This window comes from Vipera ursinii, assembly GCF_947247035.1.
Source record: "Vipera ursinii genome assembly, chromosome: 8".
Taxonomy (NCBI): Eukaryota; Metazoa; Chordata; class Lepidosauria; order Squamata; family Viperidae; genus Vipera; species Vipera ursinii.
In genome coordinates, this window is record NC_139519.1 from 22,223,658 (window position 1) to 22,247,848 (window position 24,191).

General features: G+C 44.2%; 1 protein-coding gene across 1 annotated transcript; it reads left to right on the plus strand.

The window, feature by feature from the left end:
* Nucleotides 1-12,834: 12,834 nt before the first annotated feature.
* SCN3B (sodium voltage-gated channel beta subunit 3) lies at nucleotides 12,835-22,538 on the plus strand (the record flags this gene model as incomplete). The annotated part of the gene is made up of 5 exons (XM_083368810.1): nucleotides 12,835-12,904; nucleotides 15,214-15,377; nucleotides 18,277-18,502; nucleotides 20,783-20,921; nucleotides 22,475-22,538. Exons 1-5 carry the CDS (start codon nucleotides 12,850-12,852, stop codon nucleotides 22,536-22,538), a joined length of 648 nt encoding a protein of 215 aa, XP_083224936.1. The 5' UTR covers nucleotides 12,835-12,849.
* Nucleotides 22,539-24,191: the final 1,653 nt, after the last annotated feature.

The window sequence follows — 24,191 nt, forward strand, 5'->3', positions numbered from 1 at the left end:
TTGCTTGATCATTCCTTTGAGGTTGAAGCCTCATCCTCAATCTTCTGGAGATGATTCCTGTCCCTTGACCTTATGAAAAGATCAAAAATGGAATAGGCTTTTCTCCTTGTATTCTCCTCCTCTTCTCATTATTCTCTTTTGGAAATAGGCTTCGTAATCCTTTCCTACGTAGCCAATTATGGTCATGTTTCCAGGTTGGATCTTGTGCATTTGATGAGAACATTGTTTGAAGGATCGTTGTGGCAGAGCCATAAGAATCAGACAATAATACAAGTAGAGTCAGGCTTAATCTATCATCACCAGGTTTTCTCTTTGTTGGTCAGCTTCTGAGTGATTAAATCTCTGGATCTCAAGGAATTTTTTGGGATGTTATTCTGTGCCTCTTATCACAGCTCTCTCTTTCACTGAAGATTTGCTCAGCTTATGGCCACAACTGAACCCAAAATTTCTTTTGCTAAGTGAGACAGGTTGTTAAGTGAATTTTACCCCATTTTGCAACCTTTCTTGCCACAGTTGTGAAGTAGATCACTGAATTTGTTAAATTAGTAACAGGGTTGTTAAGTGAATCTGGTTTCCCCATTGACTTTAGAATAGAATAATAGAGTTGGAAGGGACCTTGGAGGTCTTCTAGTCCAATCCCCTGCTAGTCCAACCTTCTTTGACTTTGCTTGTCAAAACCCCCCACAAAAGTTCATCCCATAACCCCGGGACACTGCAACAGTCACAAATATGAAGCAGTTGCCCAGCATCCCAATGTTGATCACATGATCATGGGGATGCCGCAATGATCATTAAGTGTGAAAAATCAGTCATAGGCCAACTTTTGGGTGATGTTGAAACTTTTAATAGTCACTAAGTGACCAAATACAACCTGTATTTTTTTTCTTATTTATTCTTAAGTAAATACCAGCAAATCTCTTTCCCAGCAACTCACAGCTTTGATTCTGTGCAGAATTGGTCAGACAGGCATCTTTTTATTGTTGTCTATAAAGTTTTCTGCAGGTCCAATGAGGTGTATGATTAATGGCTTGGTTAGTTGTAAACCAATATATCTCAGTTGTTATGTCAAATATTTACAGTTCATGCTTTGTTCAAGAAATGCATACAGTATTATTGATTGGCAAAATTTGACGTCATGAATGATTACCTTGGTTTCAAATACATATCACATTGCCGAAATCTATTGGTCCCCAGCCCACTTTTCTGTATCAAATGCCAAAGGATTATCTGAAATTCTTAAAAGTGAAACTTGGCGTGTGTTTTGCAAGCTGCAGCCAATTCTTCTGCAGCTGAATGCAGCAGATTTAATGCTGATGCCAGGAACTTAGAAAACCTGTTTTTCTTCTCTCTCTCTCTCTCTCTCTCTCTCTCTCTCTCTCTCTCTCTCTCTCTCTCTCTCTCTCTCTCTCTCTCTCTCTCTCTCTCTCTCTGTGTGTGTGTGTGTGTGTGTGTGTCATACATTAAGGGGAAGCTTCAATTCACGGTAGGAAGTTAAGGAAAAGTCAAAATTCTCTGGAGATTCTTTTCAGAAGGATGTCAAAGCCGTGAGCACATTTTCAAGCGGATTGCTTTCTGCTTTCTTCTCTCTCTCTCTCTCTCTCTCTCATCTAATTTTTTTGGTTCTCTCAATCAGGAAATAGACATAGATTAATTTCTCAAGATCAAAATAACCATACCACCTCCTACACTGAAAGAGAGTCTGAGTCAATTCCATTTGTTTGGGTTGGTATGTAGGTCATTCAGAAGGCAGCTGAAAGCAGCCTGTATCCTCGGATAATCCAATGGGGCAAGAAAGCCAATGGACTCACCAAGAAGCATTTTGGAAATTTTTGTACTTGATCCTTGGTCACCTTTCCAAGCCTTTGTGCTTTCTCTGTTGTGAAGGGGGGAGGAGGCGTTTTTAATCACACTGAAGTGACTGTGTGCCCTACATTTAAACGTTCCATGGACTCAGCATGTTCATAAATAGCAAGTGCAAGACTCCACAAATCTAGAAGCATGTGGCCAATTAATGCACAGCGTTCTTCTCCTCTGAAGAATCAGAGATAGCTTGCTCTTCATGAATTCCCAAGCAGGACTGGATTCTGAAGGTTCATAGTGAGGATTAGGCCTAGTTGGGTACTTGACGCACCCTGACCTGGTCTACAGTAACTCATCTCATCCTTTCAAAACATGTTACTCAAATCTTCTGCTACTGTTTCTGCACTTTTGTATGCTGGCTCTTCTGCACAGGAGTCAGAAACAGGTTGAGTGAAGGAACTCAACTCAAGTTTGATAGGATCAGTGCCCGCCCGCAATTTGATCTCTCGCATATGGATTCAGAACTTTGTCTATGGAGATTCTCAACCATCCAGGTCATGGTTGTCCCAAAGGTGCTTTTTCAAAAGGCAGATGGGCAAGAATGGAAGAAGCTTCTTGGATGAGGAGCAAAATGTCTTCAAGGAAAAACCAAGGAAGTCCAGCTGCCATTTGAAAAAGCACCTTGGGATTCGGAACTTGGTGTCCAATTAGAAAAGGAGATACCAATGGTGGAGTCAATGGGAAAAGCCTTTGTAGGCAAATGAGTTTGGGTGCTGCCAACAACTCTACCGTGTGGTCTAAGGACAGCAACCCTTGCAAGACCATTTGATCAGAATTCGAGATGATATAACTGTTCTGCTGTCAACTTGCCTATTTCAATTCAGGATAGTCATGTGTACATGGGTAGTCCTTCACTTACGACCACAGTTCTGTTGCTAAGAGAAGGGGTTGTTAAGTGAGTGGCAGCTGGTTTTTATGACCTTTTTTGCCACAACCTTGTCACAGGATGTAAGCCGTTCCCAGAAATGCTGCCTTTTGCAATTGACTGATGGAGTCGATTGTCAATGCTGATGGTCTTCAAGTGGCGTTCCAGTTATTTTGGTTGCCCCCAAGGTGCCTGTTATTATTGGTGCTACCTTTGCTTTCTTTTGCCACATTCGTTCTTTTACTGTATTGTTGTTGTTGTTGTTGTTGTTGTTGTTGTTTGTCAGGGAGAGTAATAGGCGCAAATGCTGTGGGTTCCCTCTCTGCAGAACATTTTTGGGGAGAGAACCAGGTTTTTTTCCAGAATTCCCTTCTTTCTTTGGAAGAATTTGCTTCTGCATCCTGGCGTCTCTTCTGTTAGGAGAGCTATTAAGAGATCCTTCACCCCAACCCATCCCAAAGCAATCATTTGGCGCCTGAATATTATAAATGACTTGAAAAGACAATGTTGGCTTTTTAATCCCTTCTAGGATGATGGTTTAAACCGTGGGACGATTCTTCTGCTTGTGCTGTAGCTTTTCACTTTCTGACTTTAGACTTGACTTTAGGGAAAGTAAAGTTCTGCCTTGAGTTTGTTTAAAGTGGTGGGTGGGTGGGGGTAAATAAAGGAAAGGGCCTGTCTTACGCAGAGGGTCTATATCAGGGGTAGACAACCTTGGCTCTTTTATGACTCGTGGACTTCAACTCCCAGAATTCCTGAGCCAGCATGGCTGGCTCAGGAATTCTGGGAGTTGAAGTCCACGAGTCATAAAAGAGCCAAGGTTGCCTACCTCTCCTCTATATAGCCAAATATGAAGGTTGAATCTGTTTGACCATTTTATCACTTGATTGTTTTATGGCTGTTTTATAGGGACTGGCTTTATGGCTGTGGACCACCCAGGCTTGTTTAAAGTGGGCAGCCCTATATCTCTCTTAAATCAAGAATTAAAATACAATTTTCTGCTCTTGTTTAATGAATAGCATGCCCAGAGATCTATCAACAGATCCCAGGAATGCTGCACATTCATTACTCGGCCCCTCCCTCCAGATGTTCCCCCCCTCTCTTTGGAAGAAAAGAGGTTACGCAGAACACGAGCCAAGAACTTGCTGGCTCCAGGCACAAAGCGGGAAATGTTGTCCTTATTGCTGCAATCGGAAATACCAGTTGAGAGACCAGCCCTGGCTGGCCTCATTTCAGCCAGAAAAACATGCCAGCTTCAAAGCATCTCTGGTTTATTGCTAACCGTGGGGACTGTTGTGCGTGGGGTGTTTGAAACCGAGGGGCTGGCGCAGGTCTGTGGGCATCCCACAATATTCATCCATTCGCCCATTCGTTTGTTCATTCACTTAAATCTGTATGCCAGCCATCTCACTGTCGAGCGATTATGGGCAGCTTGCGTGATCATCAAAACAGCAATGTAAAATGTTAACACATTAAAGAGCACTAAAGGTTAACAAAACCTGGATAAAACAGGATTGATTGCTAATCATGGGGTCTGTTGCAGACTGAGGGGACTGGCCCAGATCTGTAGGTATCCAACAATATTTTATTTTATTTTATTTTATTTTATTTTATTTTATTTTATTTATTTTATTTTATTTTATTTTATTTTATTTTATTTTATTATTTTATTTTATTTTATTTTATTTTATTTTATTATTATTTCATTTTATTTATTCTTTATTTTATTTTATTATTTTATTTCAATTTATATGCCACTTATCTCACCCTTGAGAGACTCTGGGCAGCTTACAATATCATCAAAACACCCATGCAAAATATTAAAATGTTAAAATATTAAAACAGAAGAGCACTGAAGGCTAACAAGAACTGGGTAAAAAAAATAGGAGACAACATATGAATGGGGTGGAGGTAAGATCTTCCCATTTACTAACCACCTCCAATGAGGGATGCCCCCATCAGGGTACCAAGCCAGTTGGCAAAGCCAAGTTTTGAGGTCCTTCCCCATTTGATGGGGATCGATCTCATCTTGAGGGACTTGATATTCCAGAAGTTGGGAGCCACAGCAGAAAAGGCCCTCCTCCTCCTGGACCCTACCAGCCAGAATTCCTTGACCAATGGGATCCCCAATGTGTCCCATTCCACCAAAATGAGTGGGATGGGCCAATCCCAGTGGGGTGAAATGGTCCCTCAGATACTCCCATCCCATAAAGGTAATAACCAATATCTATTGAATTGGACCCAAAAGCAAAGGCAACTCTCTCAATAGAAGTGTTACATGAACGGCTGTAAAGGCCCCTTAAGAACTATCCACGCAGCTCTATTCTATGCCACTTGCAGCTTCTGAATACAAGGGTAGCCTTATGAAGAGTGTATTGCAATAGTCCAGATATGAGATGACCAAGACATGAGTGCCCAAGCTCAGGGTCAGCCATTTTCCCAGTTTTTCTCTCTTCCCAGAGAAAACTTCAGCTGAGAATCAGGAAGGTTGCAGAGGGAACATGACTCATAAAGCTAATCTAACGGACCTTCATGGCATGCCACTTTTCTCATGACATTTCCCACCATCAATCAGTTTCCAGGGCGCATAGCTTTCAACTTTCTCTTTTGCAGATGATTCTCTTTGAAATAAATTGCTTAGTACAATGAGACATCTGATCGGGAGGAGTTGGCCAAGAGTGCATGACCTCTGTTGAGAACTTGAGGGCTGAGCCTTTCTTGGTGTGGCCTATTGAGATGGCCCTCCAAAACTTGGCACCTTGGCATGGAGGCATGATTGGGGACATTGTAGGTGAGATGGGCACCTTAGGCTTCTGCAAGGCTTAGACCACTCGTTGTGTTGCTTAAAATCCTCACCTAGGAACATCATCTAATGAACACAAAAGCGGTGCCTGCATCTATATCTCAGAGTGTCTGTGTATGCTACAAGGAGCAACCAAGGTTGGACAGCCATTTGTCCAGGATGATGTAAGGTCTTTTCCCATGGGGAGGGGATTGGACTAGAAGACCTCTAAGGTCCCTTCCAGCCCTGTGATTCTGTGATTCAGTCTTGCTGTCAACTGTTTCTAGTATCTTTATGACTTTCATTTGATTGGAATTAATTTGATTTCTGTTCCCTTGACCAGAAAACAGTCCCAACCCTTGGAAGGTTCTCATAATTTTTATCACTGCTCTATTACGTTCTCCACTTTTTTTCCTGAAACAGCAGGTCTATTTGGTGATCCCTCACTTCTGGCAAATTCAACCTCTGCATCATCTGTCCCCATTTTCAAATAAGATTTGCCTTGACCCACTTTTAGCATATAATAATTTGTTGGCTCAAGTCACTGTTGCTTCTTCTTTCCTTGAATTAAAAAAAATCCCAATGATTTCCTTTCTCAATTATGTGTGTAGCAAGAGGAAAAGGATCCAGATACAAATATAATTTGAGCATCCTCCAACGAATGATGGGAAGTCAGTAACTCTTTAAACTAGCAGATGCTGAGCGTGAGGGCCACACCTTAAATTTATCCCAAGTGTTGGCTTCAAACAAGGTCATTGAGTCATTAACCAATTTGGCTGTTTATATCAATATTGTCTCAGACTAATCTGTGTTCTTTCTATGTTTTTTTCCTATTTCTCTATCAGGGATGATGGACACATTTGGAATTTGAGCAGGATCTCATGGAAGATATCACAAAAAAGATGCAGAAGAGCTTCTTGAAAATATCATTAACTTATACCAGGAAAGTCCCATCTTGGCAACTTTAAGAGCTGTGGACTTCAGTTCCCAGAATTCCCTAGCTAACCATCCTGGCTGGGCAACTCTGGAAGTTGAAGTCCACAGGTCTTAAACTTTCCAAGGTTGGACATCCCTGAGTGAGACAAATTTAAGCTGCTCTTTTAAAACAGAGGAGCTAATTTTGGCCACCCCAATTATGGGGAACCCCCAAAGAGCTTTTGATTTTATGGATTACATTTGTCTATATTGACTGCCTTAAAAATTAAAATTGATGCATAGAATATTTATTGAATCATGTAAAAATAATAATTATGTTAATGACATACATATTAATGTAAATAAAATGTTTTTCATGAAAAAAACTATATTTTTGGCAAATACAAAATAAGGAGAAATTGTTTAAAATTTTTGCAAATATCTTCAGTATCTGGAAAATCATTGAGAAGGCATTGAGAGACACACATACACACCCCCTGGGGATCCTTGGATGATACATTAGATATGCTATGTTCATCCTTATTTGGACTTTCCCTAAAGGAAGTAGCAAATATTGGATATCTTGCTGGAAATCTTAAGAGGTCATGAGGCAGGTAAGACATTCATAAGATCTGCCACTAAATTACTTAAAATAAAATAGATGGTGGAGTCTCTAGCGCAGGGGTGTCAAACTCAATTTCATTGAGGGCCGCATCAACATTGCAGTTGCCCTCAGGGGGCCGGGTGGGTGTGGTCTGGGTGGGCGTGGCCTACTGGGTGGGTGTGGCCTACTGGGTGGGTGTGGTTAGAGTGCATATGGCCTAGTGGGTGGGTGTGGCCAGCTCTACATCATTCGCATCAAGGGTGCCTATGGGGGCCTGGGCAGGAGTGGGACAGATCTGAGGGTCTCTGGCAGGAGGAGGGTCTCTGGGCCAGGGCCAAGGCAGTGGGGGCCGTTCCCTCCCTGTTTCCAGGATGGCTTCGCGGGCTGCATGAAACCACTTCGCGGGCCGGATCTGGCCCCCGGGCCTTGTGTTTGACATGTCTGCTCTAGCGTATCTCAGCATGAAAGAAATGTTATGGGAATTTTGAGGGAAACTAAGCAAGCTTCCTTCTGAACTAATGAAAAACCCTCATCATAAAATGGATGATTCTTCAGCTTCTATAGGCCAGTATGATTAGAATGAAGGACACATTAATTTGCCTGAATAGCTTCTCAACACAAAGTTCACCATGTGGTTCCCAAATGAGGACACCAGGACCCAAGTGGTTGCTAATTTGCTAGCTCTACTTTAGGAATGGAGTCATCACCAAAATAAATAAACAAACAGCAAACAAACAAACAAACAAAACATTACCAAAGTCACGGAGTTCTGGTTTTGTACTCTAGTCTGCTCCTACCATCTACTCATTCATAGATGGTGAGAGGTGAAAACTAGGTCCACAGACCACAGAATCCTTCTCATGCCAACAGCAGAGAATTCTCGTCCCAACCAAAGCATTTAGTCTGAACTACTAACCTAAATACTGGCTGTCATCCTCTGTTCTTTCCCAAAATCTGCAGCCACCAATCATGAGTCACTCAGAATCTCCATCCTGTTTATACTTTGGTTGGTGTCAAGTCTAAATTCCATTGGCCTGCTATAAGTCAATCTGCCCCATTCTCACAATGAGAGAGCAAATGAGAGTCAACAACCTGGGTGATTTCGGTCAAGGAAACAACTCTTGCGATACCAGCAGTGAGTGATTCACTCCCCAGAGTTCATCAAGTTGCTCAATGTTTTAGACAAAGACAATGTTTTAGATGGCCAACCACGTTGTCTGAAGGTGTGTCTCACACGTTCTGTTTTGAATGCATTTATGGAGCCCTCATCTTCTTCTTAAGCAATGGGACCATGCTCTTCCCTACCGGAAAGTGGGTAGGATAGATCCATTTTAATCTGCTTCTGCTTTCTTCCATGTTAGTTTATTATCTTCCCTTTTGTACCATTGGTCTCTTGCTGTTTGCTATTATTTCTTGACATTTACTTATTGTTTCATCCCGTTTTAACTTTTTCCTATAGCTGTGATGGCAATTCTATTGAAACGTAAATGCGTCTTCACAGTCCTGGAAAACTCAGAATACCTGCTGTAGGATCTTTTCCTATATATAGCCCAAATGGATCAGCTTCCAGATATTTCTTAAAACAAGAATTCCCTTATACCATAAGTCAGAAGAAGCTAAAGTATGCTAAAGTATTCAAAAAGGGGGGGGGGCTCCTAAGAAATGTATATCCAGCACAGCAATAAAACAACATCAGCGATTTGTAGTGCCTCCGCTCTCAAATAATAAGGCAATCAAAATATTTTCATTAGGTACAAAAATGCAGAAAGTGAGGAGGAGGAGAAGGAGGGATGGGGGAAGGAGGAGGAGAGGAGGAGGAGGAGAAGAAGAAGAGGAGGAGGAGGAGAGGAGGAGGAGGAGGAGGAAGAAGAAGAAGAAGAAGAAGAAGAAGAAGAAGAAGAAGAAGAAGAAGAAGAAGAAAAAGAAGAAGAAGAAGAAGAAGAAGAAGAAGAAGAAGAAGAGGAGGAGGAGGAGGAGGAGGAGGAGGAGGAGGAGGAGGAGGAGGAGGAGGAGGAGGAGGAGGAGGAAGAGGAGGATACAATTGAGAATTTTCTTTCTTTCCTTCCTTCCTTCCTTCCCTCCCTCCCTCCCTCCCTTCCCTTCCTTCCCTCCCTCCATTCCTTTCTTCCCTCCTTCCCACCCTCCCTCCCTCCCTCCCTTCTTTCCTTCCTTCCTTCCTTCCTTCCTTCCTTCCTTCCTTCCTTCCTTCCTTCTGCCACTGATTCCCCCGCCCCATGGCATACAGGTCAGCACACAGAAAGACACTAATTATTTGCATTTTGCAAGGTTTTTCCGTACACTTTCAGCTGACGTGATGAGGAGGATTCATTCTGACAAAATTGTAGGGAACCCGAGGCCTCTTGTGGTGGAAGAGCGCCGTTTCTGCTTTCACCTTCGTCTGTCACAGACAGATCAGCCCATCCTTATTTGACTTTAATCACCTTATCTCCTTGATACAAAAGAGCCAGGTCCCTTTTAAATGTAATTATTCATTTTTAATTTTCTTTTTTTGCCTACATTGCCCTAACTGGGTTGGTTCCTATAGCAACCCTGTGCAGAGAGAGGCTTCGCTGTCTCTAGCATTTGCAATTTCTATGGAAGGTTTTTCAGCTGTGGCTTTCTCTGATCTGGGCAGGGGGAGAGAGAGAGAGAGAAAGAGAGAAAGAAAGAGTGAGAGAGGTGCATTTATTTAAATTCTGCCAATTTGGGGAGGGGAAAGTCTTTGATGCTTCCAGAAGATATTTATTTATTTATTATTTCCCTTTTTAGAATTGATATAGTCGGCCCACCTGATTATTAGCAGTAGATAAAGCACGCACACACACAAAAATGAAAGCAAAGCAAGATAACGATCTCGGTTAAAATCTAACAAACATTAAGAGACTATTGAAGGCGCACCTTCCTCGTTTCCTCTAGATGGGAACTGATTATCCCAGAATCAACCCTAGGAATTATTTATTTCTTTAAAGGCATTTATAGAAATGACTAGCTCTTTTTCCTTCTTTGAGGCTGCTAGGTTTCCTTCAGCTGATTTCCCAGGATGTATCAAAGTCTGTCATGCAGGAGAAGAGTGATTTTTTTTTATTTATTTATTTAGAACAGGGTCTTCAAACTTGGCCCTTTTATGAGTTGTGGATTTCAACTCCCAGAATTCCTCACTGGCTGAGGAATTCTGGGAGTTGAGGTCCACAACTCATAAAAGGGCCAAGTTTGAAGACCCCCAATTTAGAAAATGCACATGGCTGCCCAACTCAGTCACAATGACTCAGGGCACATGGCCGAAATAAAATCCTAAATACAGTATGAAAGCCAATACCCCCCCACTCCCCTGATGGCAAAAATCAAATCCCTCCTTGATGGGCTCCATTCCACTCTGGAATACCCACACCACTAGCAAAATCTTGTTTTCAGGGCCTTGCAGAAAAGTGCCAAAATGGAGACCCCAGTCTTATCTCTTCAGGGATGATGTTCCACCATGGAGAAAGTCTTGTTCCCATCAGATGGACCTCCTTAGGAGGGGGACTTGTAACATCCAGAGCCATGGTGGCCCAGGGGTTAGAATGCAGTACTGCAGGCTACTTCTGCTGACTGCCAGCTACCAGCCGTTCAGCAGTTCAATTTTCACCAATTCAGGGTTGTCTCAGCTTTCCGTCCTTCCCAGGACAGTAAAATGAGGACCCAGATTATTGGGGGCAATAGGCTGACTCTATAAACTGTTTAGAGTGGGCTATAAAGCACTACGGGGCAGTATATAAGTCCAAGTGCTATTGCTATCTTTCCTTCCTTCCCTTGGTGGTGCAGTGGTGGTGCATGGTGGTGCAATTCGGTATTGCAGGCTGACTCTGCAGTTCGATCCAGACCGGCTCAAGTTGACTCAGCTTTCCATCCTTCCGAGGTCAGTAAAATGAGGACCCATATTGTTGGTGGCTGACTCTGTAAAGCACTTAGAGAAGGCTGAAAAGCACTATGAAGCGGTATATAAGTCTAAGTGCTATTGCTTTTGCTATCCTAAGTGTCAAGAACCAACACTTTTTAAGGCAGCAATTCCAGACTTCATCCTTGGCAAAGACAACCAAAGTTTTCCTTTCAGTGCTTGACATCCATATCCTCTGATAAGGAATGGGCAAGGTCTAGGTCCAAATTTTTGGAAAACACACTCAGTCTGCAAATACGTGGTTTGAAGGACCAACTGGCTGGTGTGAAACAGCTGTCTGCAGTTCTGTGCCCTTGCACTTGTGTTGAGCTGAGCACAAATGCACAGTTATGGATCCCCAGCTATGGAAATTGTGGTACTGAAGATGGAAACTTACTCTCCGGTTCCATACATCCAGGAAAATCAACTTGAGCCTTGTGACTTAGGAGGAGGACACCCAGGTTTTCATCCTTGTTTGTTTATTTTATTTAGGTATCAAATTTGGAAATTGAGCATCTCACTCACAGCGCCACCCTTTACCCTGTGCTCATGTTACAGAGATTGCCTGGCTCGCCTTCGCTGTCTCTGTTCCATGGCAAATGGCTGGGAGTCAATTTATGTCATCTCCTCTCCAGATTCTAAGCAGATCTATAAAACGTTATCAGTGGAATTGGAGGTAAACACAAGGGACTGTGGAAGGGAATCAAATTTTAAAAAAGAACATCAAGCACATTGTCTCAAGATTGTGTTTCTGGCATCTTTTTGAGTCCAGGTGGTCCTCAGCTTACAACCATTCATTTAGGAACCGTTTGAAGTTACAAACACACTGGAGAAAAAAGTGACTTACAACTGACCCTCGTCTTTTGATCATTGCATCATCCTCACAGTCAGGTGATCAAATTCAGCCTATCCCAACAAAACCACCCAAGGAGCCTTGCTCACACACCTTCCAGGTCATGAACCCCAACAGCACTCAAACTTGGCAGTAGGAAGGGCAAAAACCACAACAAAGAGTTGGAGAAAGGTGTAATGTGGGGCTGCAAAAAAGATGGTTTGGCTTGGCTTGGCTCGGATCGGCTTGCTTTCCTCCCCAATCTCTTCTCCTTGCCAACCACGCTACTTCCCAGAACAACCTGCTGGTAGAGTAACGGGTTCCACTCACTCTCGCTGGTGCAGGTTTCCTACAAAGCCAGCAGGAGAAAGAGGCGCGCAGGCGACTGGCAAACCAGGCGCATCCGAGTTTGCGCGCGGGCCGCTCAGCAGCCTTTTCGCCCTTCGCGCTGGTAAGGCAAGGGAGCCGCGGGTTCAGCGGAGGGGAGGGGGGCGTGCCTGCTTTCGCCAAGGACAAATCTGCGCATGCTTCTGCAGGGCGGGGGCTTCCTCTACCCCCCACCCCAGCCTCCAAGTAGGCTGCTCCGCTCCAACCTCTCCGCGCCCGTCTTCGCGCAGCGCCAGGCGTCGGGAGGTCTGAGCGAGCGGCGCGCTGGAGCAGCCAAGGGCGCTGAGCCCCTTCCCGCCGCGAGGAAAGCCGAGTCGCCTCCCCCGGGGAAGGGGATCGGGGCTTCGTACCCATCGGGCGCGGCGCCGGAGCCCTGGACGAGCGGCTGCTGCCCAACTTGACCCGGAGGCGCCCGCCGCGCGAGTCCCGCAGGTGGCGCTCTCCGTGGTGCTGAATCGCGCCCCGTCACCGGCGGCCGGGCTTGCGAGCGCCCCTCCGGCTCTCTAAAGGCGCCGGGCTCCTACCTAATCCTCTCTTCCCCGGGCTCGAACCCGGCGCTGCCTCGGCTCTAACCCTAACCCAGGCCAGCCCAACCCTGCCCGGACTGCCTCGGCTCTCCCGTTGAGCAGCCCGCTACCACCACCACACCACCCCCCACCGCAGGAACCCGTCGCCCAGTTCCGTGGGAATCATGGCTGCGTTGACCAAGGTTGCCTACGCCTCGACTCTGCTGGCGGCGCTTTGGGGTAGGTGCCGGGGTTTTTTTTGGGGGGGGGGGGGAGCCCGAGTGGAAAGACGGGGCGCGGTGGGGAAAAGGGGGGAGGGCAAGGGCAAGCTGGCTTTGGCAGGGCAAAGCAGGACCCTGGGCGAGGGAGGAGCGGCGGTCGGGAGGCGCGATCTGGTTGGTGGCTTCCACCCGCGCCCCTCGGGGAGCGAAGGGCTGCCATGGAGAGAAGCGCGGCTTGTAATTAAAAGCAGCCTGTTGTTGTTTGTGGCGGATTTCTCAGCTGGAAATCGGGCAGGCAACTCCCGCGCCTGGCGGGTTGCTTTGGCATGTGAAGGTTGTAACGGAGAAGGAAGGAAGGAAGGAAGGAAGGAAGGAAGGAAGGAAGGAAGGAAGGAAGGAAGGAAGGAAGGAAGGAAGGAAGGAAGGAAGGAAGGAAGGAAGTCTGAGAAGATCTGCCTCAGAGAGTTTCAACGCTTTTTCTAAAGCAGCAATGCAGCCTCATTTAAGAGTTTTAATCCCTCTCCTTCCGATGGTGGTTTAGACATCCTGGGTATTTTCTTCCTCCCACAACTAGCTTTCTGTGTTAAAATCCCACCTACCCGGTACAAAAATGTGCTTTTTTTTAGTCCTGGAGGACTTCTTCGCAAATAGTTTTACCAAAAAGTATTTTGGTTTGGCTTTAGCTTGCCAGCTCACAGTGGCCAATGTTAGATCTAGTAGTGCTAAACTTCACAAGGGGATGCTGGTCTGTAAAGAAATCCAACCCCAAAGCACAAACCCCCTCCCCAAACAAAACCCCACCCTAGCTTCGGTCTGAGTCCACTTCAAGTAACACAAGGGTTCGTTTCTAGGAAAGGGACCCCAGACTAATGACTCTAGCCTCCACCCCAAGGTTGAGCCTGTGCCATCAAGGTTGGTGTCAATTCTTAGCAAGCCAGCTTGGTCTCGCGGTGAACGCACCCAGTCTACAAACCAGGAGACAGTGAGTTCTAGTCCTGCTTTAGCATAAAAGCTGGCTGGGTGACTTTGGGCCAAATCACCAGGAGACGGTGAGTTTTAGTTTTGGGTGACTGAACCAGTCATTCTGTCTCAGCCTAACTCACAGTGTTGTTGTTGTGGGCAAAGAAAGGAGAAAGGAGATCAGATATCTTCACCACCTTGAGTTACTTACTGAGTGTTAAGGCAAGATAAAAATCAAATAATTAAATAATCCCCCTAGTACCTGCCCATTCTGATGTCCTGATCTTCTTCCCTCCCCACCCCCCACCCCCATGCTCTTTGCTTCTCCTTCTAGCTCAATCACCCCACCTTTTGAGGCAACAGGAACAGAAAAGGCCATTTGTCTTCCTTTTTTGTTTGAGTCTGACAGTTTCACCCAGGTTTCTTGAGGATGTGGAAGAGATAGATTTAACAGCCCCTCCCCTTTTGTTCTCCCCCTCCTCCTTGCCTCTCTCCAGCCATCTCTTTTCCTTTTCAAGCAGCGGCTTGAACAAGATGGCACTCGCTGCCCGGAGGGTCCCAACAGTAACTGTGGCCACATTTGAACCCGTTGACCTCAAAAGACGGAGCTACAAAATCACAAATCCTGGCCTGAATTGCCACAGGGCCTGCAGCGATAAAGCAAAGCACAAAAAGCAACCTCAATTCCCCTCCCTGTGAAAGGGACTTAAAAAAAAACAATCACCAATGACTGTATATCACCCATATCCCTTCTGCATTCTGATTTTATATTGTCTGCTCAAATGTCACATCCCCAATCACCCACGATTTCTGAAGGCAAAGCTGTTCCACTGGTTAATTGTCCTCCCTGTTAGGAAGTTTCTTCTTAATTCCAGGTGGCTTCTCTCTTTGGTCAGTTTACAACCATTGTTTCTCGTCCTGCCCTCTGGTGCTCTGGAAAATAACGTGACCCCCTCATCTTTGTGGGAGCCCCTCAGATACTGGAACACTGTCATCATCTCTCCCCTATTTCTTCTTCTCTTTAGACTAGCCAAACCCAAGTCCTGCAGCTGTTCTTCATATGTTTGAGTCTCCGGGCCTTGAATCATCTTAGTTGCTCTTCTCTGTACTTTTTCCAAGGTCTCAACATCGTTTTTGTAGTATGGCGACCAAAATTGGTTGCAGTATTCCAGGTGTGTGGTCTCACGAGGGTATTTGTTTATTTACTTTATTCTCATTCAGCAAGAAAGAAACAAATTGAGTAGCGTGTGATTTCATCTGTCTTGTGCACTGATCTTCCTTTTTCTTTCTTTTCTAACTTGGCGATGGTCCCACGTCTTCTCCACCTTCCCGCTGACCCTGGGCCTCATCCTTTCCGTCATTATCCAGTCGGCATTTGTTCTTCTGTTTGCGTGGAGGTCCCTTCGGAGACAGAGGCCATGCAGGGGTCACGCATGAAGCTCATGTGCATTTCCTGTATGAAGCGGGAAGAGGTTGCGGCCAACACCCTGGTGAAATGGTTCTACAAGCCCAAAGGAGGGCAAGATGTAGCCGTGAGTGATTGCTTCTGTACCTTGAACATGTGGACCGACGGAAATGGGGGGGGGGGAAATGGGAACAGGGTCTCAGAAAGAGTGCAAATTTCAGATCAACATTAGCAGAAACTTCCAAGTTGTAGGAGGATGAATGGGAGGGCAGATCCGATTTAAAATGTTTTTATGAGGGTGGGTATTTTGTCCATGGGAGATCCTACAGTGCAGAGGTCCCTAACCTTCTGGGCACCAGGGACCATAGAAAGATTTTTCTGCAAATCAGAGAGCGCATGGTTTTGTGTGCTGCCTGCATCCCATGGATGGAGCTTTGCTTGTTTGTGTGGACCGGTTGCTGGCATGCCGCGGCCCGGTACTGGTCCATGGACCAGGGGGTTGGAGGCCCCTGCTGTAGTGATAGGAAATGGCCATGCTAACTGGAAATTAGGATTAGGAGTTTCAGAGAAGAAGACAGAGGGACTGGAATATCTTCTCTCTGAATGTAATCGCACTCCGAAAGGAAATCTCTTTAAAATGCGCCTTTGCTTATGGAACCTGTTTCATAACAACAGGGTTCTGTTGCAAGAGATTTGCAGGAAAAAGCTACTCCTATTTGCCAGAGGCGTTCTGCCAAAGAGAAGGGGGAGGGGGGGATATCCAATTTTATAAAGGGTGGGTATGTGATAATGATCGGAGCCATGAATTAAATCTGAGGAGATTAGATTTGAACCCATCCTCACCCTTGCAAGCCCATAGGGCGAGTCTGGGGGCCAGGCACTCACTTTGTCAGCTTAAGTCAACATCACAGGATTGTTTCTGTGAAATTTAAAAAAAATGGAGGAAGGAGGGATGTGCATTCTGCCTTAGAGGAAAGACAGGATGTAAATATAATTTGGCTTTTGGGTGTGTGTGTGAGAGAGAGAGAGAAAGAGAGTGAGTGAGTGAGAGAGAGAGTATAAAAATAGAGTTGGGTTTATTTCTAGATGGGGGGGGATCTATGGCATTCCAGGTAACTTTGATTTCCCCCACCCCCAATTTGGATAAAGCAATTACAGTCTCCTTGTCACAGAATATTCCCTGTCTTTCCCTCTTTCCTTCCTCTTGTCTAACTCTTTTATCTCTGTGATAAAAAATATCGTAAGAAAATTCAGGGATTACAAAAGCATTTAAGCTCTCTAAATATTGCCCAACTATGTGGCCTCATGGATTGATTCCAAATCTGCTCAGGACATCCATAAGCAACAACAACAACAACAATAATACCTGGGGGGAAAAGAACAACTGTGGCAAAAGAAAGCAAAGCTAGTACCAATAATAATAGGCATCTTGGGTGCAATCCCAAAACATCTGGAGCATCACTTGAACACCATCGGCATTGACCAATTCACCATCAGTCAATTGCAAAAGGCGGCATTACTCAGAAGAGCTTAATCTTGTAACAATACCTCTTAACACCACAAACATCAATATTTGCTTATCCCAGGTCCTTAGGAAGGATGTAATAGGTAGATAAAAATGCTAACTCCAGTCTGCACATCTGGGGGACTGTACGACAAGCAATAATAATTATTTAAGCAACTCTTTCAGAGTAAGAGACAGAGAATATGAGAGGTCATCAAAGATAAATAGCTGCATCTTGCTTCGGGAAGCTAGCTAGTATATCTCTCCTGTTTTGGCAAATGATTACAGATCTCCCAATCCCTTTATTCCTTTAATTAATCCTGTCACAACTAATACTTGGTTGATTTCCCCCCCACCCCCCCAAAAAATGTGGACTCTGCAGTTATGTAAAAATGCTAGGAAAAACAATGCAGATCTTCCAACACCAAATACTATCGGTCAGCTATATCATGTCCAAAGCCTGGAAAAAAAATATTTTAGTGAATATACAGTATAGAGGTGGTGAGCCCTGTTTTATGGAAGTTTCAGAATTCCCTGGATCCAGTGAGCAAATGAGATTGACCATTAATAATAATGGCCGTTAATAATTTAATTTCCCAGTTAAGATCTGAGAACGCGGCTGGAAATAGTTTAATCTCAGTAGAGCTGATTTAAAAAACAGCATTTCATGATTGGGCTCACCATTCACTTACTTTAAGCAAATCCCTAGGGATTGTGGGTTGTATTTATTATTCCCCCCTTTTTTAGAAACAGCAAACGATGACCCAGAAAATTATTGACCAATAAGCACAATCAGTAATATTTTGGCTAAGCACTTATACAGCAACTATAAATTGAGGAATTGCTAGAATATGGTGAACATGTTTTAGACAAGGAACAGCTCTGGGAAGGTCAACCAACTATTGATCACAGCCTTGCATAATTCCAACATTTAATTGAGAAGTGTTCCAAAAGTACCACCATTTTCTTCTAGGGAGCTTTCCTAGATCAGAAGTCAGCATTAGATTCCGTCTTCAGACAAAATGATGGGTGAAGTTAGAAACTTCTGCAATTGATTGGCACTTGCGATTACTTATAGCCATCTGAGATGCCCGTCAGGACTTTCCTGAAAAGAAGATGCGAAGCACAAGGACACTTTAAAAAATGCCACTCTAGTTTACAAAATGTTAGAGGAAGTTTCCTCCTTGATCCTCTTTTAATTTAATTTAATTATTAGCATAATTATTAGCTTTAATTATTAGCATCAAATTAAATTAATTTGCTGCTGATCTCAAGTCAACTCTGGCCTATAGAACTTTATCATGTGAAGCACTATGGGAGTCTAAGAGTTAGGGTTAGTTCACCATGAACTCGTAGAGCAAAATGGACATTGCCAACAAATTCGGAGTGCTTGGGTATGGTTAGGAGGGCACTGACTTTTCTAGCCTGCCCTATCTATGTTTCCTGGAAAAATACATGGGAAAATCCCATTGGAAGAAGGTCTACTGCCAAAGTGATGCCTCCTTTTTCTGAAACTTTACAGATCTATGAATACAACAATGAGAAACGGGAACTTGAAAGTCCTTTCCAGGGCCGGCTTGAGTGGAACGGAAGTGCAGATATGCAGGATGTCTCCATCTCAGTTCTCAACATCTCTCTGAATGATTCAGGGATCTACACCTGCAATGTCACCCGGGAATTCCTCTTTGAGACCCACCGACCCATCTTCACCAGCTCGACACTGATTCATCTCACAGTGGTGGAGGATGGTAGGCTATCACAAGGGGTTGGTCGCATCTCAAGACTTTAAGTTAACATCAGTAGCCGAGGTTTATTTTGCAAATACAGGATTACCAATGGTTGTTCAGTCTCTTCTTAAAAACCTGCAGTGTTGGAACACCTACAACTTCTGGTGGCTAGCTGTTCTACTGGTTAATTATTCTCACTGTCAGGGAATTTCTCCTTAGTTCCAGGTTGCTTCTCTCCTTGATTAGTTTCCATCCGTTGCTTCTTCTCTTTGTCTTCTGATCCTTTGGAAAAATGCATCAAACATTAGGTCGAGATCGCAGTAATGATACCAAATGTTCTCTAACACTCTTCTTTCCCACCCTCCAATCACCCCAGTTCTGCCTTGAGTGGGTGCCACCATTGAGTGGGATGTATTTAACAAATTGGGGTCCTCCAGAATAATTATCCACAATGCATCCACAATTAAGTTTACTGAGCTATTCCCTGGGAGCAGAAAGATGTTGAGGCTTCCTTCTGTTGCGTTCTCTCTCCCACTGTTGCATGTTGTTCTTTCTGCTTCCTTTTGGCCCGCAGCTCTCTCCCCCACAACATCTTCCCTACCTTCTCTTCTCTCTTTTTTTTTTCTCCTTCCAAAGATCCCTGTCTATTTTCTTCTTTTTGTCGTGGTTCTGTTTCCTGCTCTTCAGCAGAACATCTGCGGAAAAGAAAGTAAAAGTACAGAAACAAAGGACAGTCTGATCAGGATGGACGTGGACATGGCACTCTCCCTCCAGTGAAGTACGTTGGCTGAGTGACTCTGCATGTACTTGTGTGAGCAGTGTCCATGTCTCCAGAAGGCACCTACTGTGCATGGGAGGCTACTGAGCAAATGGGGAGGATAGAAACATTCAGTCTTTTAGGAGACAATGGCTCTTGGCTTCCTTCCTCCATTCTAATGTTGTTCTGGGGTCATTTTTCATGTAGCCACACTATTTTTCCCCCAAAGACCAGTACTTTAAATGCCTGGGAGAAACTTGTTGATCATAATGTGTATTTCAGATTAGGCTGTAAGCAGTATGTTGCCTTCTTCTCTTTCCTAGGTCCTCTAGGAGGACCTAGGAAGGGAAGAGGGAGCCAAGCTATTCTCCAAAGCCCCTGAAAGCAGGACAAGAAGCAACGGATGGAAACTAATCAAGGAGAGAAGCAACCTAGAACTAAGGAGAAATTTCCTGACAGTGAGAACAATTAACCAGTGGAACAACCTGCCTCCAGAAGCTGTGAATGCTCCAACACTGGAAGTTTTTAAGAAGAGACTGGACAGCCATTTGTCTGAAATGGTATAGGGTATAGGTATAGATGACCTCCAATGCCCCTTCCAACATTGTTGTTGTTCTTGTTGTTGTTGTTGTCTAGCTTTTTATTCTGGTAGAACAATGGCTCATACATTACAATAACAGTAACAACAGCTACGGGTAGTCTTTGACTTATGAGCACAAGTGAGACTGAAACTCCTGTCACTAAGCAGTGCAATTTCTATGTGAGTTGTGCCCAAATTTACGACGTTTTTTTGCTGCCACCGTTAAGCGAATCATGCAGTCAATAAGGAAACCTGGCTTCCCTCACTGATCTTGCTTGTCAGAAACGCCCCCAGGGAGGTTGCAGATTGTGACCCCGTGGCCACCGTAAATATGTACCAGTTGCCAAACACCCAAAGTTTGTTCCTGGTTCTTGATCATTAAGGACACTCCAATGGTCATAAATAAAGGACCGGCTATTAAGTCACATTTTTTCAGCCCTATCGTAACTTCAAACTGTCATTAAACAGATGGTTGAAGATCAAAGATTATCTGTGTGGCTGTAAGTGTTAGTGAAACTGAGACTGTCAAAACAAATCTTGATCTTGTCCTGCAGAAGAGCTAGTTAAAAGTTCAAACGCTCTGAAGCGGTACAATTCGGGAGTGGGACTGGAACCAGTCCTGTTCTGGTTTGCAGCAGCCAGCTGCTGAATTGCAACCATTGGGATGCAGCTTCTCACTTGCAAGATGTCAGGAAGTTTTCTAGGTAGCCCCGTTTGTTCTATAAAAAAAATATCGGTGCCTGGAAATGCTTACTAAGCTTACTGGTCAAGCCAGAGAATCTGCATCCCTATTTTTATTCCATGGAAGATACCGCCAATTACAGAAGCTCAGAGTTATCCCAGATCTGCCTGCAAAATTAAGCTCCACAGACTTGATTACATGAAAGAGGTTTTGCTTGTATGGATCAATCCTGGAATTATCTCCCCCCCCATTTTTTTTCTTTTTTTAAAATCTCCTCTACAGCTGGAAAAGACTTAACCTCTGTGATCTCTGCAATAATGATGTATATTCTCTTGGTCTTCCTCACATTGTGGCTGCTGATCGAGATGATTTACTGCTACCGAAAAGTCTCCAAAGCAGAGGAGATGGCCCAGGAAAATGCGTGAGTTTGGAAAAGCTGGGCATCCTGGGAAGCAAAAAAGAAAGAAAGAAAGAAAAAGAAAGTAAAACTGGATTTCAACAGCAGGGGGTGAAACAGAGAAGTGGCTCAGGCTGACTCAGCTGAGGTCAACCTACAGTATGATCCGAGTTCAGATCCCTTGTGAGATGTACCTGTTTCTCTACTGCAGCCAGAAAGAGGAGAACAAAACTACAGAGTTTGTTCATTGCAATAAGCAAGGACATATATTCAATTTTGCAGCTACTAAGCTACTCAGATTGTTGGCTGAGCAGGTACAGAAATAGCCAGGGAAATGAGTAAATCAGTCAACAGGAGTGTTGATTTACCACCAACTTATCAAGTACTTAGGAGGCCAGGGCTTGCTAGCCCAAGGAAACAACAGCCAATGACTTAATAGCTGGCCATTAACACCCCAATCAACAATCAAAAAGCCACAGCAACCAGGCACCATATAAATACCACCCAGAGAATAGCCCAAGCACACACTCTGCTAGAGAGACCTCCCTGAGGATGGGCTCCAGCATGAATCAGAAATCAGATTGGATCCTGCAAACACTACGGGGTATCCAACAGGCCTAGTCCCAAGTCCCAATGGTGCCAACCAAACTGCAACTGAAGCTTCAGTTCCACCACTGAGGGCGCCATCTTGAATTTTGTGACCATACTTTACGGATACTCCTGACAAAGCAGGAAAAAAAAAGAAGCACAGAGAGAAACTAGGTTATCCAGAAAGAGGGTGGGGGGAGGGCCTGAAACAGCAACCTCACCTAATCTGCTAGAGATAAAATTCTGGATCTTTTGCATGCCAGATTTTTGTGCGGTTTTTTTGTTGTTTTTAATCCCATTTATATCCCGCCCTTCTCCGAAGACTCAGGGCAGCTTACAATCTAAGAAGCACAAATCAATGTGCTTAGCAATAGCCTTCATTCTATGTATATGCCTGCTTATTAGGGCTTTCGCCCCTCCCCCCAAGTTTTATCCATTCTTAATAAAGGTAGCACATTTTATTCCATTAAATAAAGTACATAGCTACCCATCTTATGCAACACAATCTTGGGCAGCTCACCAATGACAGTAAAAACAATAAAACCAGTAAAAACTTTTTTTTTAAAAAAACCTGCAACTCCTTCACCACACTAGATTCTAGGTAATCTGATGAACACATCTTGATAGTTGCTTTGGCAAAGCTACACCACTAGAATTTTTCCTAGAATTCTTTCCCAACTAGCTAATAGTCTGGGTATTTTTTGATGGTCTCCTGTCCACCTCTGTCCTTGCTTAGCTCTTTGAAACTAAGTTCATCTAGATCCAACCTTGGCTGATTGAGTGGACTTGAACTCCCAGAATTCTCAGCAATAGCTATTGCTGGCTCTGGAATTCTGGGAGCTGAAGTCCACATGGTTGGAAATTGCCACGGTTGAGAAACCCTAACCTAGATGATGCCACCTAGCTGGACTCAATCCGTGGGGCTCTTCTTAAGTGCATACTTGAGTATTTAGGGTTCTTCTGCAAATAACACCATTTTTGCTCCCTAGTAACAACTACCTCGCCATCCCGTCAGAAAATAAAGAAAACTGTGCTATACCCGTGGAGGAGTAGGAGGTGAATTTGCACCAGAGTGCCGTTTGCAACAAAGGTGAGACAAAGCTCTACTCACAATAAAGGAGAGATTAGCTCAGGACATTCCATCTGGTAAAAATAATTAAGTCCAGATAGCAATAGCAACAGCACTTAGATTTATATACCACTTCGCAATGCTTTACAGCCATCTCTAAGCGGTTTACAGAGTCAGCATATTTGCCCCCAACTATCTGGGTCCTCATTTTAGCAACCTCGAAAGGATGGAAGGCTGCATCAAACTTTGAGCTGGTCAGGATTGAACTGCTGGCAGTGGGCAGAGTTAGCCTGCAATACTGCATTCTAACCACTGCACCACCAGGGCTCTTAAGACATATGAGGCATAAAAGATCATGTGTGATGCAGAAGACTTAAGAATATAGGAACATGATGCATTTGAAGGGTTTTTTTTTAAAAAAAATTAAATATTACATATTGAAATCCTTCTAAAATATTTATTTGTTTGTTTATGTTCTGTGCTGCCCATCTCACCTAAATGGGCAGTTTATAACCTCAAAATTCACAATACTCTTCATTTTTCCTTATGCATACTTGTGAATTCCATTTCACCTGACATCTCCAGTTGATGCAACCATTTTCTTTGTTCTGAAGAAAATGTTGCTTTTCACTTTAAAAAAAAATCCACATTTTTAATATGCCCTTTCCCTTAATGTAGGCTTCCCCCCCACCCTTAAGAGTAAATAGCTGAATGGATTAAATAAATGGAGGCAATAAATATATAAATAATGGCAGCTACATTGCAGAATCCAGGGATCTGGAACCTGCGAAGGGGAACAGGATGTCAGTCTGTGGATCCATTTTTCTTAAAAAGGCCATTAATTTCTCCCACAGGCTAATGGTGGCGGTGCTCACAAACCAGGTTTCACAAATCAGCCTTTACAATGCCTCCTGTTTCTTTCCTTTTCAGGATCCCTGCAGACTCCAGGACTAAGAAATCACTGCAGCCGGATTGAAAGGAATTCTCGTTCCACGAGGTGGAATCATGCGGTTGTCTAAATTTATTTCCTCCTCCAGGGAGACATCGGCGGCTTCCATCTTGAGCTTAGCAACCTGTCGACTAACTGTCTTCCTTTGAGGCAAGCTGAGACAGACCAAGAGGGCCCCGTTCATCCCATCGTTGTCCCAGTTTTGTAAATACTAACTGCATCTCTCCCTAAAGTAGATTTTTCATTTGAGGTCTTTTGCCATCTCAGCGGCACCAGGACATTCTCCACCCTGGAGCTTCATCTGTCTTCGTTCTGGGCTTAATTTAGAGTCCCAGTGTCCCTGTCCCAGTGTGGGGCAGACAGGCAAAACTAAGAATCAGAAAGTTTGGGCTCACTGTCAACCTCTGAGAGAGAAGCAGGAGAAGAACTCATCAATGCTGCTGAGGTGACCACAGCAGCCTTGAAACTATCGCCATCTAGGCATTAGTTGGAGAAGAAAGTCTCCAGTGATTGCGTAATTTCATTAATTTCCTCCTTGACATGGGCCAGGGTCAATCCAGGGCTTGTCCTGAGTGAATTCCAAGTGTAGAGAATAGGTTCCTGATCATGCAAGCAATAGGTTTAGGCAAATCTCCAGAGCAAGCTTTTGAAAAGATGGTAGCAAGGGCTGACGGAAGAAAGCTCTTCA